This window comes from Amblyraja radiata, chromosome 29 (assembly GCF_010909765.2).
Source record: "Amblyraja radiata isolate CabotCenter1 chromosome 29, sAmbRad1.1.pri, whole genome shotgun sequence".
Taxonomy (NCBI): Eukaryota; Metazoa; Chordata; class Chondrichthyes; order Rajiformes; family Rajidae; genus Amblyraja; species Amblyraja radiata.
The window spans coordinates 24,205,296-24,222,952 of NC_045984.1; the positions used below are offsets into that span (position 1 = coordinate 24,205,296).

At 40.3% G+C, this 17,657-nt stretch overlaps 1 protein-coding gene across 1 annotated transcript; it reads left to right on the plus strand.

The window, feature by feature from the left end:
* Positions 1-61: 61 nt before the first annotated feature.
* Positions 62-12,639, plus strand: plekhj1 (pleckstrin homology domain containing J1). The gene is made up of 7 exons (XM_033046918.1): positions 62-433; positions 2,141-2,208; positions 3,430-3,496; positions 6,724-6,814; positions 8,221-8,284; positions 11,620-11,710; positions 12,264-12,639. Exons 1-6 carry the CDS (start codon positions 340-342, stop codon positions 11,674-11,676), a joined length of 441 nt encoding a protein of 146 aa, XP_032902809.1. The 5' UTR covers positions 62-339; the 3' UTR covers positions 11,677-11,710; positions 12,264-12,639.
* Positions 12,640-17,657: the final 5,018 nt, after the last annotated feature.

The window sequence follows — 17,657 nt, forward strand, 5'->3', positions numbered from 1 at the left end:
AAGGTCAAAAAACACCGGAAGAAGGTCAAAAAAACATCGGAAGAAGGATGTTCTTCAAACAACTTTATTGACACCGGGCGACGAGCGGGAGGCGACGAGGCTGCGGTTTACTCGCTGCCGGCAGGTTAACTCCCCCACTGTTTTCACTTAAAGCGGGTGTCAGAGTTTGTGTACTATGTGCAGCAGTTGTTTAAGGTCTCCCCCCGATCACCGCCGGCTGCAGTAGTCGGGGTTCCGGGGGCCTCCCTCCCTCCGTCTCTCCGTCTCCCCCTCTCCCCCTCACCCCCTCAGTCCGCGGCGGGCGGGCGGGCGGGTGGGGCAGCAGCGGACGCCGCCATCATGAGGTACAACATGAGGGAGCTGCTGTGTCTATCCAAGCAACCGGCGGAGAAAGCTGCCGAGCTCACCATGAGGGGGCCGAAGCGCAGCGACGGTGAGGACGAGCCTGGGGTCGCGGCCGGGGAGAGCTGGCTGTCACAACGGGGGTCGATGGCCCTGTGGGAAGTGGAGGGGCTCCGGGGGGAGAGGGGGGTGTGTGTGGAGGTTCCCAGAGGCTGGAGAGGCCGGTGGTGTGGGGGTAAGGGGTATTGTGGTTATCTGGGGGAGGTGGAAGGGCTGTGGAGGGGGGGCATCTGTGGGCTGGAGGGGCTTGAGGAGGGAAGAGATCAAGAGCAAAAGACCTGTCACAGCAGGGGTTGCTGAGCCGAATTGGCAAGAGGAGGCACTGGGGAGACCTATCACAACAGGGTGGGGTGGGGGGGGAGTAGGGGCTGGTTAGGCAGAAGGGTATAGGGGGGGGGTTGCACGTAAGGTCACTGGGTCATAGGGCTTGACGTACGGAGCCGCTCAATCCATCTGGAGAACATCCGTAACTTCCGGTATATGTTATTAATGCAAGAAACGCGTACTTTCCTACCTGTTAAAAACCTCCAAAATGTTGAATGTTTGTGCTGTAAAAAAACGTGGAAGTCGGGGTAAGTGTGAGAGACATGTACCCAACTTCAGAATTCCAAAAGTGAAGCGAAATGAAGGTAAATAGAAGCGAGAGCTGAAGGGACAACAACAGCTAAAGTGCTTGGCGAACATTGGCTGTGCAGATATCGGAATTGAAAATATTGGGAATTATCGCGTTTGCTCACTGTATTTCATAAAAAGACCTGTCACAACAGGGGTTGCTGAGCCGAATGGGCAGTAGGAGGCACTGGGGAGACCTATCACAACAGGCCGGGGTGGGGGGAGTAGGGGGCTGGTTAGGCAGAAGGGTATAGGGCATGATGGATTTAATGCATAGACATATAAAGTGATGCACACTAGCAGAAAGGAGGAGAGATTAAATGATACAATTCTGAACGAAATGGAGGGGCAGAAGGGACACAGTTTGTGCATTAAATCCTTGACTGCGACAGCGTGAGTGGAGAGATTTGTTAATGGTAGAATATAGAGCAGAACAGTACAGCGCAAGTACAAGAAATGCAAGGAACTGCAGATGCTGATTTACGAAACAAGACAAAGTGCTAGGGTAACTCAGTGGGTCTCTGGAGAGGCTGCCCAATCAACCGTTTGAAAAATGGTCCTTAACTGAAATGTCGCTCATGATTGATCTTTGGAGATGCTGCCTGACCTGTTGAGTTATTGCAGCACTTTTGTCATTTTCAGTACAATTGAAGACCCAACAAAGTTGTGATCAGATCTGTTTTAAAGTTGAATTTTGATATGATTGTTTGTTATTTGGGATTTAAATGAACGATAGCCACATTGTACAGGTTCCAATAAAACTAATAAAATTCACCTAGATTATTAACCCCTGTCTCTGTTTTCTTCCAGCTATTATGTATTTATACTTTCAACTGGGGTAGCTTTAGTATAAAATATTAATTACACTAAGCCCTTTTTAATGGTGCTGTAATTTTTGGCCTCAAAGTTCAGTCAGCTATTAAATGTATGAAAACTAGAAGTTGACTTCCATGACTTCTATCTTAGAAGAGCAGGTACAGGGTTTATCTCCACATCCACCCATATGTCTGAGATTATGCACTATATTCTATATGAAAACATTTAAAGTAATAATAATGCTTTGCACATATGGCTGTAGAACCGTTAACATTTTTTCTGGTAATATCTTCATTTTCCTTTTATTCAGTTGCAAAATGTCGGCTCGTGAAACTAGTTGTCAACTTCCTTTTCTACTTCAGAATTGATGAAGAGGAGGTAAGACTGCTTCATAGTTTAATTAGAATGCAGAATACTTGACACAATTTTATCCATTATCATAATCAATACATCTCCTGTCAAAAAGCCTCCAGTGATACCACAAGCACATAATTCTTCAACAGAAATATTTTGCTGCCTCCCGTTTAATAATAATAATAATGGATGGGATTTATATAGCGCCTTTCTAATACTCAAGGCGCTTTACATCGCATTATTCATTCACTCCTCAGTCACACTCGGTGGTGGTAAGCTACTTCTGTAGCCACAGCTGCCCTGGGGCAGACTGACGGAAGCGTGGCTGCCATTCTGCGCCTACGGCCCCTCCGACCACCACCAGTTTACACTTCTTTGTATGATGCATTCCTGCCTTGACCAGTTTATTGTATTCCTCAATCTGGATATTGTTGTCTGAGATTTTTCATGATTACTCTTCCAACCTACCATAACTTCTCTATAATTTGCTGATTGGCCACAGGTCTAACCCAAAAGTCACCTCTCCATGTTCTCCAGAGGTCCTGCCAGACCAACTGAGTTATTCCAGTCTTTTTGTTATCCCTCTTGTCATGTTTGCATGATATCCCCAGAATGCTTCATAACCTCGCTGCCATCCTTGCTCTGTTACTGTAAATCCTCAATGCTAACACAGGAGCTAGCCGCATCAGTCTATGTATGCATATCCCCCCCCCCCCCCCCCCCCCCCGACCAGCTTTTCTATGGCATGGCATAATTCTTGAGAATACAAGATGCAATATCTACTTTTCTTTACATTCATTTTAAATTTATCGATCAATGTTTTGTGTCATTACAATAGTTTGGCGATGTTTGGATAAATAAAAAACAATTATGACCTGTTTTCTCTTAAGACAGTAACGTACATAAAGGAAAATGTTTAAGAGCTGGCTATTTTCTTGTTCCATCTTGTTGTATAATGCATTTCAGGCCAAACTTTGATAAATATTTAATTTCTTGATACAGTAAGTTATTCATTGACATTGGCAGAGGAGATTAGTTTAACTTGGCATCATGTCTGGCACGGACATTGTGGGCTAAATGACCTGTTTCTGTGCCGTAGTGTTCTATTTTCTATATTTGTTCCATGTCTGCTGAACTTGCCAGTTGAATGAGGGTGGACATATTGTCAATAAGGAAGCAGTAACGATTTTGACAATTGTTTGTATTCAGAAATATGTTAACACACTGATGCCATTTATTTACCAGCCCGTTGGTGCCTTGTTACTTGAGCAGTGTAAAATCCAAAAGGAAGATGACATTGGCTTCTCATTAGGTAACTTGACTTTTACTTCTACTTCCTGTTAGTAATAATTGGCAGGTGAACGTGGATAATTATTAACTTCTCTGATGTGATGCATATTAACGAGGTTGTTGAATGTAATATACAGCATTAAAATATTACGCTATTGATTAAGAACATCATGGTAATAGTCTGTGATCACATTACTGAGGGATTGTACAGTCGGGCTATATGGGTGGAGCTCAGACATAAAATGGGGATGATCTCTTTGGGGCTGAGACTGCCATTGTCCCATGTCTTATATGGGGTGGAGTTTGTCATATGTGTTCAGGCAAAATGTAGAGGGCCCTACAAGGGAGAGGGCAAAGCTTGACCTACATTTAAGGAATTGGGCCAGTGACTGAAGTGTTTAAGAGTGAGTACTTTGGATCAGTGACCATGGTTCTATTAGCTTTAAGATCGTTTTTAAATAAGGATAGGGCGGGTCCACAAGTTAGTTCTAAAATGGGGCAAGGCCAACTTTGATGCTATTAGACAAGAACTTGCAACGGTCGACTGCTGAATAATGAAAGGCCTGGGTAGAAAGGATGTGGAGAGGATGTTTCCACTAGCGGGAGAGTGTAGGACCAGAGGGTTCAGCCTCAGAATGAAAGGGCGTACCTTCAACCAGAGGGTGGTGAATCTGTGGAATTCATGAGAGTTTCAGACTTGCAATAACAAAGTTATTTTTCTCACAGGGTTTTCAAATGCAAAATTTGGAAATTGACAAGCAGAATAAAGTGGTCGGGGGTGGGGGGGAAGTGGAAGAGGAAGAGAGGAGCGAGAAGCAGTCCTGGGTGTTTTCACATGACCTGCCCGTAGTAATTGGACACCATTGTCTCACAAGAACTCAAGCTGGTAGTTTCACCGTGGCTGGCCGTGGAAATTAACAAGTAATCTCTTCCACTGAGAAGTGTGAAATTATACTCTATTAAACAGTGTAAAGTCTAGCCTTTAGTATTTTTTAGCTTGCAAAAAAAAAAAAATGTGACTATTAAAAAGGAATGTGTTTGAAAATCCTGTGGGGGAAAAGTAACTTTGTTATTCCAAGTCCAGAGAATACCTGGATCATAATTTGAACGACTTTATGATCATTGTTGCCCCTCTGGCAATTTCACCGTATTAGGAATCGGTAGTGAATCCTCCCTTGCTAGGCTTTGCATTAGATAGATGAAGATTCTATAGGGTGATTTCACGAAAGGTCACTGGAGCGTAAATCCCCACTCACGTGACCGAAAATTTTAACTGGGGGACAAGCGTCATTTTATGTTAGTGGATGGGAAGTACATGTTAGTGGATGGGAAAACACGCACTTTCACACCCGTTAAAAACATCGAAAACGGCCAGTTTTTGAGCTGCAATTAAGTGAGCCAGTCGGGGTGACCGTTAGGAACAGCTACCTAAATTTACAGATTTACAGACGGATTTTTCACTTTTAATACTTTTCATCTAACAAATGAATAAAGATAACAAAGCCAATAATGCCACTTTTGATGAAATGCAGCGAGCAAACGCGATAATTCCCGATATTTTGGATCTTTAAATCTCCACGAAAAATGTCCGCTATCAACTTCCGCCTTTTTGGCCCCTTCAGCTCCCTCTTGTATTTACCTTAGTTTCTATCTTTTTTTTGGACTGTAAATTTAGGCAGCTGTTCCTCACGGTCACCCCGACTGGCTCACTTAATTGCAGCTCAAAACCTGGCCGTTTTCGATGTTTTTAACGGGTGTGAAAGCGTGTTTTCCCATCCACTAACATGTACCGGAAGTGACGCTTGTCCCCCAGTTAAAATTTTCGGTCACGTGAGTGGGGATTTACGCTCCAGTGACCTTTCGTGAAATCACCCTATACATGAGGTTGGAACTCCTTACCCTATTCCATTTTCTCTATTACGTTTCTGACTGAGCGCTATCTCTATTGCATGTTGTCTTTGACGCTTCAACCCACAATTGTGCCTCCAGTTCAGAGGCTGATGTTGCCTTCTACAATTTAGTGATCATTAATCTTTCTTTATGTTGTTGATTTTTTGTAACCATTGTGACTAGATATTGGAACACAATTCCGCTTGAGCAACTTGTGGCAATGTTTGCGCCGTCGGGCCAAATAAAGTGCTTACCTGCTTAGGGAAACCTTCCAAAAATATTGGACTAATCCCAACATCTTTTCCATTTTCCACTGTAGCTGCCTTTTGTAGCTTTTGGAGGAGACTGCCTCATTATAATGGTGAAGATAGACACACAATGTTGGGGTAACTCAGTGGATCAGGCAGCATTTCCGGAGAAAAGGAATAGTTGACGTTTTGGGTCAAGACCCTTCTTCAGACTGAAGGGGGGGGGGGGGGCAGTGGAGCTGAGGAGGGGGGTTTGTGCACTCGAGATGTACAATTTAGGTTTTGTACAACTTAGTTTTATACTGCCTTTGCTGTCAACAAGGATTTTTTTTCATCTGGTGTGCTGTGTTTGTAATTGTCCCGACAGCGTCTTCCTAACAAAATGCCTTTTTTTTGGTGGCAAAAAAAACCCATTTTGTCCAGTTAAGAAAATGTTTTATTTCTCTCTTTATTTCTCAAGGGGACATGGTATTGGGGGCAGAGACTGCCATAATTCTAAAAATGTTCATTTTCTTTATAGTTGTCCTTGTGTTGATAACTTATCACTTCAACAGCCATCTGCTTTCACAAAATTTGATTATGCAGAAAATGAAAGTACAGAACTTTTGTACAAGTGCTAATGTTCAAGGCTACATTTTTTTAGCTTGAATCACTGCAACACCATGTTGTGCTGGCATGGTTTCTTGTGACTTCTAAACCTGTGGAATGAGCACCTGTAGTTTGTCAATGTTATCATCAAGCTTATTTAAGGAAAGTCTGCTGGTTTAATGATGTTTCTGACATATTTATAATGTTGCAACTTGAGTTTCTGTAACTCCAAATTTATATTTATTTGTGTCAGATTATGGGGCGTTTTTATTTAGTTACAAAATACACTTTAGAGAGGTAGTATTTTTGCCTCGTTTTAGTGCCGATGTGAAATTATATTGGCGAAACAAGAAACTGCAGGTGCTGGATGACACAAAAAGTCACAAAGTGCTGGAGTAACTCAGTCAGTCAGGCAGCTTCTCAGGAGGACATGAAGCGATGTTCTGTTTTGGGACTCTTTTTCATTTATAAATGTGGTGATGACAACAGCCAAATAAACAGTATTTTCGTTATTTGATTGCAGTATTTGTAGATGAGCCAGAAAGAAAATATTCATTTATGTGTGACACTAAAGAAGAATGTGAGGAGTGGATTGAAGCTTTGACAAAAGCTAGGTATGTAAGTGAACAGCAATGTTTGCCACCTTTATTCCTGTAGTCTTAGAGGATTAAACCGTGAGACCTTCGTTAAAATAACTTATGGGCCTATTTTATCAAAGACGCTGTGTACACAGCCTAAAATTATAGTAACTAGTTAATTTTAAGTTTGTTTACATTAAACTTGTCAAGCAGCTACCTATTTCTCATGACTGTTGGGTCATGGATTTATTGTCAATTAGACATCTCAAAACTTGCAGTTGAATTTATGATGGAGACAAAGTTCAGCTTGACTGCTGTGATGAATATTAATGTAGGAAAAATCAGTAGAGCATTTGAAGTGGTAGCAAGCTTCATGAAAAAATACATTTAATGCTTTCCATGTTTTAGTTACAATACCATTTGTTATTTATTGCACAGAATTTTAATTAGCAATGAATTCCATGTTCCAACAATGAAAGTAAATACCTTGACTTTAATAATGCCAAGTGATATATATATAAAACCCACATGGAGAACGTACAAGCTCCGTACAGACAGCACCCGTAGTCTAGTTCGGACCCGATTTCTGGTGCTGTAAGCACTGTAAGGCAGTAACTCCACCGCTGCGCCACCCTTGAATTGCTGATTAATTTTGAATGCTGAATCTGTTGGTTCACTTTGCCGTCAGACTCTGTGTCGAGTCTTGTGGAGCTCCACCTTGCTGAGATATGCTAGCCTTTGCTGTGTGGACTTGTTTACTGGAGCTAGGCACAGCCCCAAACCCTAATGATGTTAGTAAAGATTGCAGGATGCAGAAAATAAGGTAGAGGAGTTCCCTTTTCGTTATAATTAATTGGATTTTTAGCTAATTCTACTTTTAGCATTTTAAATGACATTTAAAACAACTGTTTAATTGCTTCTGTGTCAGACATTCAAAGACATTTAAAATGTATAAGGGCTTTGACAGCCAGGCAATGCTTGAAGCACGAATTTGCCAACTGCCAGTTTGTGGTATGGGACAATCGCTGTATCTTTGGAAGTTATACTGCCATTCAGTTTATGTTGATGAGCTCTGGATGATTCCTATCTGCACTTGACCCATCTCCCTTGGTTTGGCCCATATTCCTCTACACTGCCCATTTCCTGTACCTGTCCAAGTGTCTTAAATGTTGTTATAGTACCTGCCTCTATCTCATTCAGCAGCTCATTCCATATAAACATCACCCTCCATGAAAGTTTGTCCTTCGGGTACCTATTAATCTTGTCTCGCACCTTAAACCTGACCTCTGGTTCTTGATTTCCCTTAGCCTAGATTAAAGATGGCGTGCCAATGGAAATAATATTTGACTTAATGCTTTGGGTGTGAAAATATTACGATTCGAGCATGGTATTAATTTTTCAATGTTTTGGTTTTATAGATTTCAATTGGTTTTGTTTTTCAGCTATGAATACATGCGGAAAAGTTTAATTTTTTACCGAAATGAAATTAAAGAAATAACTGGAAAAGTGAGTTATTTTTAATAAGCTTTCAAATGTGATTCATTACTGTTAAAATCTATTGAATAACTTCAGACGGTGGGCCGAAGGGCCTGTTTCCATGCGTTGTCTTTTTTAAAGTAATGTTTTAGTTGAACGACATCTGAATAGTATAGGAAAGAGTTACAAGCTGTAGACAGTCCAGGTGAGACAGAGGTTCACACTCGCCTCCACTATCCTCATCTGCTGCATCCGGTGCTTCTGATGTGGCCTCCTTGACATCTAAGCACAGACTTGCCAACGATTTTGCCGAACACATGCCAAACAAGACCTACCGGATGTCCTAACTCTTTCTCTCTCTCTCTCCACCCTCCCCCCCTTCCTTCATTGCCATACTGACCTTTTTAACCTTGGTCGCCTTCATTGCCAGATTGAGAAAACACACAAGCTGGAGGTACAAAACCTTATTTCGCTGGGGTATGAACATTGAATTCTATTTTAGGTAACTAACCAAACCTTTTCCTCCCCATCGACATTCATTGTGCCCCGCCTAGACTTGCATTAATTTCTCTGCTCCCACTCCCCCTACATTCCCTCCCCTGGTTTCACAATTTACAACTTCGTCCATCAACTCCCCCCTCCCCTGTATCCACCTGTCCCTTGCTAGGCTTTGTCCTTCCAGCTCTCTTCCCCCTCCCACGATCAAACAGAATTGGCCGGAAGAAGGGTCCCAACCCGAAACGCCACCTTTCCATGTTCTCCAAATTTGCTGCCTGACCTGCCGTGATACTCCAGCACTTTGTGTCTGTTTTGTAAACCAGCATCTGCAGTTCCTTGTTCCTAGCCCACATCCCTTGAATAGATTGGGTATTTTTTAAAGTGGAGATTGATAGGTTCTTGATCAGTAAGAGTGTGAAAGATTACAGTGAGAAGACAGAAGAATGGGCTTGAGAGGGAACATTTTATTTGCCATGATTGAACGACGGAGCATACTCGATGGGCCAAATTGCCTAATTCTGCTCCTTTGCCTTATTTATTTCCCATCTGCTGATGTTGAGGTAACTGGCCTAGTATTTCCAGCTGTCTCTCTCAGTCTCACTCCTTTTTTAATTAATATTATTGCCTTCCAATCTGTGAGAACTCTACCAAAATCTAGGAATTTTGCAAGATGACAACAGAGCATCATCTTATACCATAACCATAATTTTCAACCCCTAATATGCAGGTCGTCCTATCCTGGGGATTTAACACCCTTCAATCACATTAATTTCAGGGGCACTAGTATTTTAAAAGGCTGATTTCCTTGAACTCATTTATTCCAGTATTCTGTTTCTCCACCATTTCTTTATTCCCCGATGTTAATTTCTGTTGTCTCTGTCTGTGAAATCCACATTAACTAAGTTAATCTTTGACCAATATATAAAAGCTCGTACAATGTTTTTGTTTCTTGCCAAAGTGTTCTCGTATCCTACTTTAAACTCAGTCACCCTACTGTTCAGGCTCATTTGGTTTTGAAACTGTTGAGCCTTTAACTTCAATCTAATACAATCTTTAACTTTTACTCGCCATAATTAAACCATATTTCCTGTGGGATTTTTTTGCTTTAATGGGATAAGTAACTTGTAAACTTTATTTTTAAGTTGGCCATTGCTTGCTTACTATCATAGCTCTCTAAGTAGTTTCCCTGGCTCTTCCCCAGTTCATGACTTGCATTTTAATTTAGATTTACAGACAATATGTGCAGGAGTAGGCCCCTTGAACCAGAACCGCCATTCAATGTGATCATCCACAATCAGTACCCTGTTCCTGCCTTCTCCCCATATCCCTTGACTCCGGTATCTCCAAGAGCTCTGTCTAGCTCTCTCTTGAACCAGCCTCCACCACTCTGAGGCAGAGAATTCCACACTCATAACTCGCTGTGTGAAAAAGTTTTTCCTCAACTCCGTTCTAAATGACTTGCCCTTTATTCTTAAACTGTGGCCCCTGGTTCTGGACTCCCCCAGCATTGGGAACATGTTTCCTGCCTCTAGCGTGTCCAAATCCTTAATAATCTTATGTTTCAATAAGATCCCCTCTCATCTTTCTAAATAGTATACAAGCCCAGCCGCTCCATTCTATCAACATAATGACAGTCCCGCCATCCCGGGAATTAACCTGGTGAACCTATGCTGCACGCCCTCAATAGCAAGAACATCCTTCCTCAAATTGGGAGACCAAAACTGAATACAATACTCCATGTGTGGTCTCATTGGGGCCCTGTATAACTGCAGAAGGACCACTTTGTTCCTATACTCAACTCCTCTTGTTATGAAGGCCAACATGCCATTTGCTTTTTTCACTGCCTGCTGTACCTGTATGCTTACTTTCATTGACTGATGAACAAGGAGCCCCTAGATCCAGTTGTACTTCCCCTTTCCCCAACTTGACTCAATTTAGATAAATCTGCCTTCCTGTTTTTGCCACCAAAGTGGATAACCTCACATTTATCCACATTAAACTGCATCTGCCCACTCACCCAGCATCCTCTTCACAGTTCACACTGCCACCCAGCTTTGTGTCATCTGCAAATTTGCTAATGTTACTTTTAATCCCTTCATCTAAATCATTCATGTCTATTGTAAATACCTGCAGTCCCAGCAGAGCCTTGTGGTACCCCACTAGTCACTGCCTGACATTCTGAAAGGGACTCTTTGTTTCCTGTCTGCCAACCAATTTTCTATCCATGTCAGTACCCTACCCCCAAAACCATGTGCTCTAATTTTGCCCACTAATCTCCTATGTGGGACCTTATCAAATACTTTCTAAAAGTCCAGGTACACTACATCTACTGGCTCTCCTTTGTCCATTTTCCTAGTTACATCGTCAAAAAATTCCAGAAGATTAGTCAAGCATGATTGCCCCTTCGTAAATCCATGCTGACTCGGACCGATCCTGCTATCCAAATGTGCCGCTATTTCATCTTTTATAATTGACTCCAGCATCTTCCCCACCACCGATGTCAGGCTAACTGGTCTATAATTCCGTTTTCTATCTCCCACCTTTTTAAAAAAAAGACTAAGGTTTCTTATTGAACTAAGCCACTCCGTACAAAATTCTGTTCATTAAAGGCACTTTAACTATATGCAGCTGTATTAGTTTAGTTTGTGTAGGATAGTGTTAGCATGTCGATGGTCGGCGTGGGCCAAAGGGTCTATTTCTATGCTGCACCTGTAAACTTAAATTTGGCGAGGATAAATATACTGCAACTCTGCTGCCATCATTTGGAATTTAGAATATTGTTTGGGGCTTCTATGATGCAGTGAAGCCCCTCTGGGTGATCGTTTCTCATTTTTGGACTAATGCTTGTTCCTGTTCTCTAACTGCAGGATCCACTGGAACAGTATGGAATTTCAGAAGAAACAAGATTTCAAACCAGATCATAGAGACTGTATTCAAAGGGTACTGTGATTTCAGATGGTAACTATGGATTTTTATCAGCTTTCCACTTCCAAGATCGTGAAACTCTCATCTCACACCCAATCACCTCTCAGCTAGAAGATGTTACAGATAACTGGTACCTATTGAATTAAAAATCAGTAACAGGTGGACAGGAAATTGCTTCAAAGGCAAAAAACAGTGTGGTGATAGTTTTTCTTACTAAAAGGCAGTAGATGGTAGTTTAGAGATACCAACATTGAAGCGGGCCCTTCGGCCCATGTTAACAGGAACAGAGGGCTTAAACTGAGGGAATGGATTGGTTGTGACTCTTTTCCCTGGAATGAATGAGGCTGAGCCCATACACATATTAAATGAAGGGCAAGGTTTGCAGCTGAACCCTGGGTCTAGAGTATGGGCCAGGGTCCATAGTGACGGCTTGTACATTTCACACACTCTTTAAACTCAGTAGGTTCACTGGAAAATATATACTATTGTAAAAGATTTTTTTTTAATCTTGTCCTGAGCATGCTAGAATTAAGTGCTTGACAGATCACAAATTCTAAAGGCCTAAAATTTACTTTTTCTTTTTCAGATTCTTTTGGACCTCTTGCATTTTCCTACCATATTGTTCTTTCAGCTTTCCCACACCATGATGTTTTTTAGTCAGTGAATTTGTGTGCATGTGGTGTAAAGTATGTGGGGTGGGGGGGGGGGGGGGGGGGGGGGGGGGGAGAAGAGAGAGAATGCAGCGGTGGTGGAGTTGGGATGCAAGAGATTGTAATTTAACATTTATAAATAACTTGAATTGGGTCTATTTATTATGTACTTTTTTTTCTAAATGTTGATGTTTGCATGAGATGTTTTTGGGTTTCCTTAACACAATGGACTCTGAACTTTAAACATTTCTGTTGGTTTCATTGATTTTTGGCTGGTTGCTCAATTAAAAATAATTATTCTGACTTGGTGAATGCCTTATGACTGTAGATTATCTGTACTGAATCTTGTATAGTTACTCCAGTTCAATGGGGCTTTTCTTAACCAAATTATATAACTTAACTTAATTTGAAATTTGCATTTATTAAATCTAATTGTTCATTTCTAATCGGCAGAAACAAGTTCAAGTTCATTGTAGTGAAAGATAGTCCCAGCTTTAAAATAAAACAAAAAAGACACAAAGGCTGGAGTAACTCAGGGGGACAGGCAGCATCTCTGGAGAGAAGGAATGGGTGACGTTTAGGGATGAGAAAATAAAACATGTTTTCATTCTCTAGAAATGTTATGGGAATAAAGTGGAATGTGAACACTTCAGAAAACAAAAATCATTATTGGTAAATAAACTGAAGGATCAATTAAATTAGCAAGAATAAATAAAACTGACAAGTGGCCACACCCATTACTGAATCTATTTTAGCCATTGCTGAAGACATTGGATTGCAATGTTTTCCCCCAAACATTTTACACATGCAATATAGTCCAACCAGAATAAGTGGGGATTTTGGATGATCAGCCATGATCACATTGAATGGCGGTGCTGGCTCAAAAGGCCAAATGGCCTACTCCTGCACCATTTTTATGTTTAAAAATAATCCTTATATGTGCTATTCATCTTTCCCATTGCTTTTGTCTTCTAATTTTATTTACCATCACCACTGTCCTCAGACTTTCATTAAATTCCATGAACTGGGTAGGTTAAACAAGTGATTTTTTCTGACCAGTTAATGATTTTGGATAGTAACTGGGAGGGGCAAACTTAAGTATTTTCATTTGTTACTGAAAATGTCAACCCCCATCTAATGAAATCCCTCACCTGTCTTTTTTTGTTGGTAAAAGTATCAAATGGGTTGGAGTTGTAACATTACATCAACACATCTTCCCACTTTCTGATGCTGCTTCTGTTACGACCGACCACATTACTGCAGATGCTGGTAAAAGAACAGTGCTGGAGTAAATCAGCAGGTCAAGCAACACCTGTGACGTATCATGTCCACCTTTCCTTGTTCTTCATATATGCTGCTGCCCTGCTGAGTTACTCAAGTGTCCCTGAAAAAACGGCGACTGGAATGGCGACTGTCCGAGTGGAACACACATACATCACTTCCTTCACCAGCCAGTTATGCAGGCGGGGGACAGGGCAAGCAGGGGGAGCGATGTCTGAGTGAAATTCACACGGTGCAAAGCCAATGTGATGCAGACACACACCACGATGAACAGAAAGGTTGGCACTGTAATTAAGACGGTGAAAGCAGTGTAGGGGAAGGGTCACTTAAGTCCTTTAAAAGAGGGTGGGGGGTGGGAGGGAAGAAGTAGACAACTTTTAAGCCAGAGATACACAGCTGTGAAGCTCGGCGGACATTATCGGTCGGTTATCCTTGGTTCTGAAAACGCAACTTTTTTTCCCCCCAATGAGCCAACTGGTCAGCACCGGCGACAATCTACGACCTCCTGGCGACCCACTACCACTGCACCTACGGCACAAACATTTTCGCTACTCTCCCTGGCGTCAAAATTCTGGTCGCCGCTATGACCAGAATGAAGCTGCGACTAGTTCCGAGAATGCGGGAACTACTCACGACCATGAAGGCGACTACCCGGCAACCACCCATGAACATGTGGCGGCCACAGTCTCCTGTAGTTGCCTAAAAAGTCACCTAAGTGGGACAGGCCCATAAGGGTGGAGCTTGGAGTCTAGCTGAAGATATGACTATCAATGATGGAGTTTAGTGATAAGCCCAATAACTAAAAACGGCCACTAATCATCTGAGATTTATTGTGTGGTGGCTGGAAGAACAGATGAATAATCTCCATACATTTCAAATCAAGTACACAAAGGTGAAATGACTCCTTTCACTACCTGTATATCTTAAATATTTTTGTTTACTTTGCAAAAAGTGACTTATTCAGAAACATTTTATAGAATGAACATTACTCCATTTGGCACTAGTCCAAGCAATGGAAAAACATTTAAACCAGCATGTAAGTTGCATTTTAGGCAATAAAACTGAGCACGAGATGGAAATGTGACTACTTTTCTTGCTTAATAGCTACATTTGAGCTGTATTTTTTCCCACCTTACATGTTTTGTAAATGCAATAATTTTTTTTTGTAATAATTGATACACGTTATATATATTTAGAAATACACAACTTTATTAAAAGCAAAAAAAACAAATGCATTAAATTCTTGGCAAAATAAACACCAGCAACAAAAGATCAAAAATTGGGGTAAAAATGTCAAAACTGCCAAGTCAAGGAAATTCCTCAAAAAAAAATTTAACATTTTAGTAGTTGCAACTTAAATGGATTTACAGTACTTTAACCCCAGAAACAGGTGGAATGGAAAAAAAATAAAAAAAATGGGTAGCACTTTTACTATAACATTACATAAACACTACAAGGTCTTTAGAATGCCTGCAATTTAATCTTCACGTTTCACAAAATTTAATAAGCACTAGGCAACCGTAATCACAAAAGCATCCCCTTCCCTACCACACAGTAAATGCACCGTCTATATTGTGAAGAAATTGAAAAGCTAAATGAACTGGCTATTAATGTTAATATTTAGTTATATTTCAAATTCTACAGCTATACCTAAATAGCCACAAGACAATTCCTGAGCACCATCAGCTTCTCATCTGTACATACTGACTGACTGACTTGTGTGTAATCAAGTTTTTAAATGACCACAGATTTTATTTCCTTAACATTGTGTTTATTTAGGATAGCTTCTTTGCTCTTCCACACCAAGCAACATTATACAAGATTAACTATAGCCACACAAAAAAAAGACAGACTATATTGTACAAGTGCAAAGAACATCTGGTTCATCCTCCACTTGTGTTTTTTAAAGGTAACGTCCATCTTACACAGGATATGTAACCTGATCAAAATGATGCAAATCTTGACATGTTAAAAGCTAGTATGGAGGAGTTAAAGGGGTTGAATGGCTAAACATTTAAAAGATTCAGATTCTTGCATCTTTTTAAAGGAACTATTAATCCAAACTTGTGTAAGAAAGAACTGCAGATGCTGGTTTAAATCGAAGGTAGACACAAAATGCTAGACTAACAGTGGGTGAGGCAGCACCTCTGGAGAGAAGGAATGGGCGACGTTTTGGGTCGAGACCCTTCTTAATCAGTCTGAATAAGCCCATGCTGCCTCACCCGCTGAGTTACTCCAGCATTTTGTGTCTACCTCCTATTAATCCAAACTCCTCTATATGTAAACATTTTGGGGATAATATGTGCCCAAAATAATCAGGAGTTTTAACACCATAACCCCTTTTGTAGTCCGCGATCACAGCAAACTTATATTTATTGCATTTTGTACTACCTGTGTGGTTAATTTCTAGTAGGTAGAGCACCCATGTGATTTCACCTGAAACAGGATTCTTAATGCACCATTTACAATAAATTGTAATATTTTAAAACATGAAATTAGTTATTTACAGATGCATTGCTTTAAATGCTCAATCAAATGCAGTGCAAAGAGGATTAAAATATTTTTTGTATCTCAAACATTTTTCCCAACAGAAGCATTTAAAAAAAATGTTAAACTCTGTTCAAATACCCTTAAGTGCATGTGGGGAAGTGTAAAATGTAAAATATAATTAACATTGAAAATCCAGCATATGATGGACATTATCTTTCAGTGCTGTAAAAATGTCATCTGTGCCTTGTGAGGGTTCACAGAAAGACTTGGAACAGGTTAGATTACTTTTTCCAAAATAGAAAATGCACAATTTATTACAAACAGAAAAAAAATTCTCCAAAGTATTTAGATATACTAAAGAAAATTAGGTAATAGTTTTTAATATATCTCAGGCATTTTGATAATATATATTAAAATAATAGGTATTACTTTATACATTTTTCCTTACAATAAACTGAACTCGATAAATAGTGTACAGATTACAATAGATGCTTTATTCTCAAGGGGCAAATCTCATATACAATTTCTGCATGCTAGAGGCACCCTTGACGGATTATACAAACTGACTTTGTATGCTTAAGTCAAAGCAGTTTGAATTATTAGAAACCGACATAAAATGACGTAAATGCATCTTTTCTCTATTAAGTTATATGGCTCAGTTTTCACAGCATGTAATTACACCTCAATATACCTACAAATTTAAGGCTACTTATGAGAACATCCTGCCATTATTTTAATGTTTACTCATTACTGGCTTACTAGCATTCTACCAGGTACTAGTGTGAATGTCATCTGTCACTGTACAAAAAGTCAGATTTACAACGAATTCATAGCTTTCCCGTAGATAATTGATGGGCATAATTTATTACCCAAGTTAACAATCTGCAGTTAACAGTCCATATCACTGGTTTCTACAAAGTAGGCTCTTTTTTTTTTTTAATTGAAATCCAATCCAAGACCATAATCTTGGATAAATCAGATTTTTTCTTTACTGTTTTAGTGTCTATTTTAATAGAATTGAACTCTGGATTTAACATATTTGACTTCTATCTCAACAGGCAAGTTAATAACACATTGTGACTATTGCATCTGTACCAGCAACAGACTAGAGATCTGAATGTAGGCAACTATTTCCTAGCTCAATTATCCTTTTGATTATTTCAAAAAAGAAGAAAATTAAAGATTACCATCTAGCAATCACATTCTTCCTGAAAGGTTATATGCCTCATTTCATGGGACCTTGCCCCAAAATGTGCCAGAATAGAGAAAGGGGAGTAAAATTCTACAGTACTGCATTAAACTTGAATAAATATTAACCTCAAGTAAATGTCAAGGTATTAATTATGATTACGCACCCAAGCTGATAACCAGTGGAAGGTGTTCAGTGTTTGCACTGGAACACTTACTTGTATTACATTGTGCATAATGTAGCACTAAGCATGTACCTGCAAGGCATGTCACTATTTTAGTGAGCATCATGCAAAAAAGGTGCATGCACATTGACGTCAATTTATCTTAGCAGAACCACAAATCCCCATAACGTAATAAACCAGCATTTC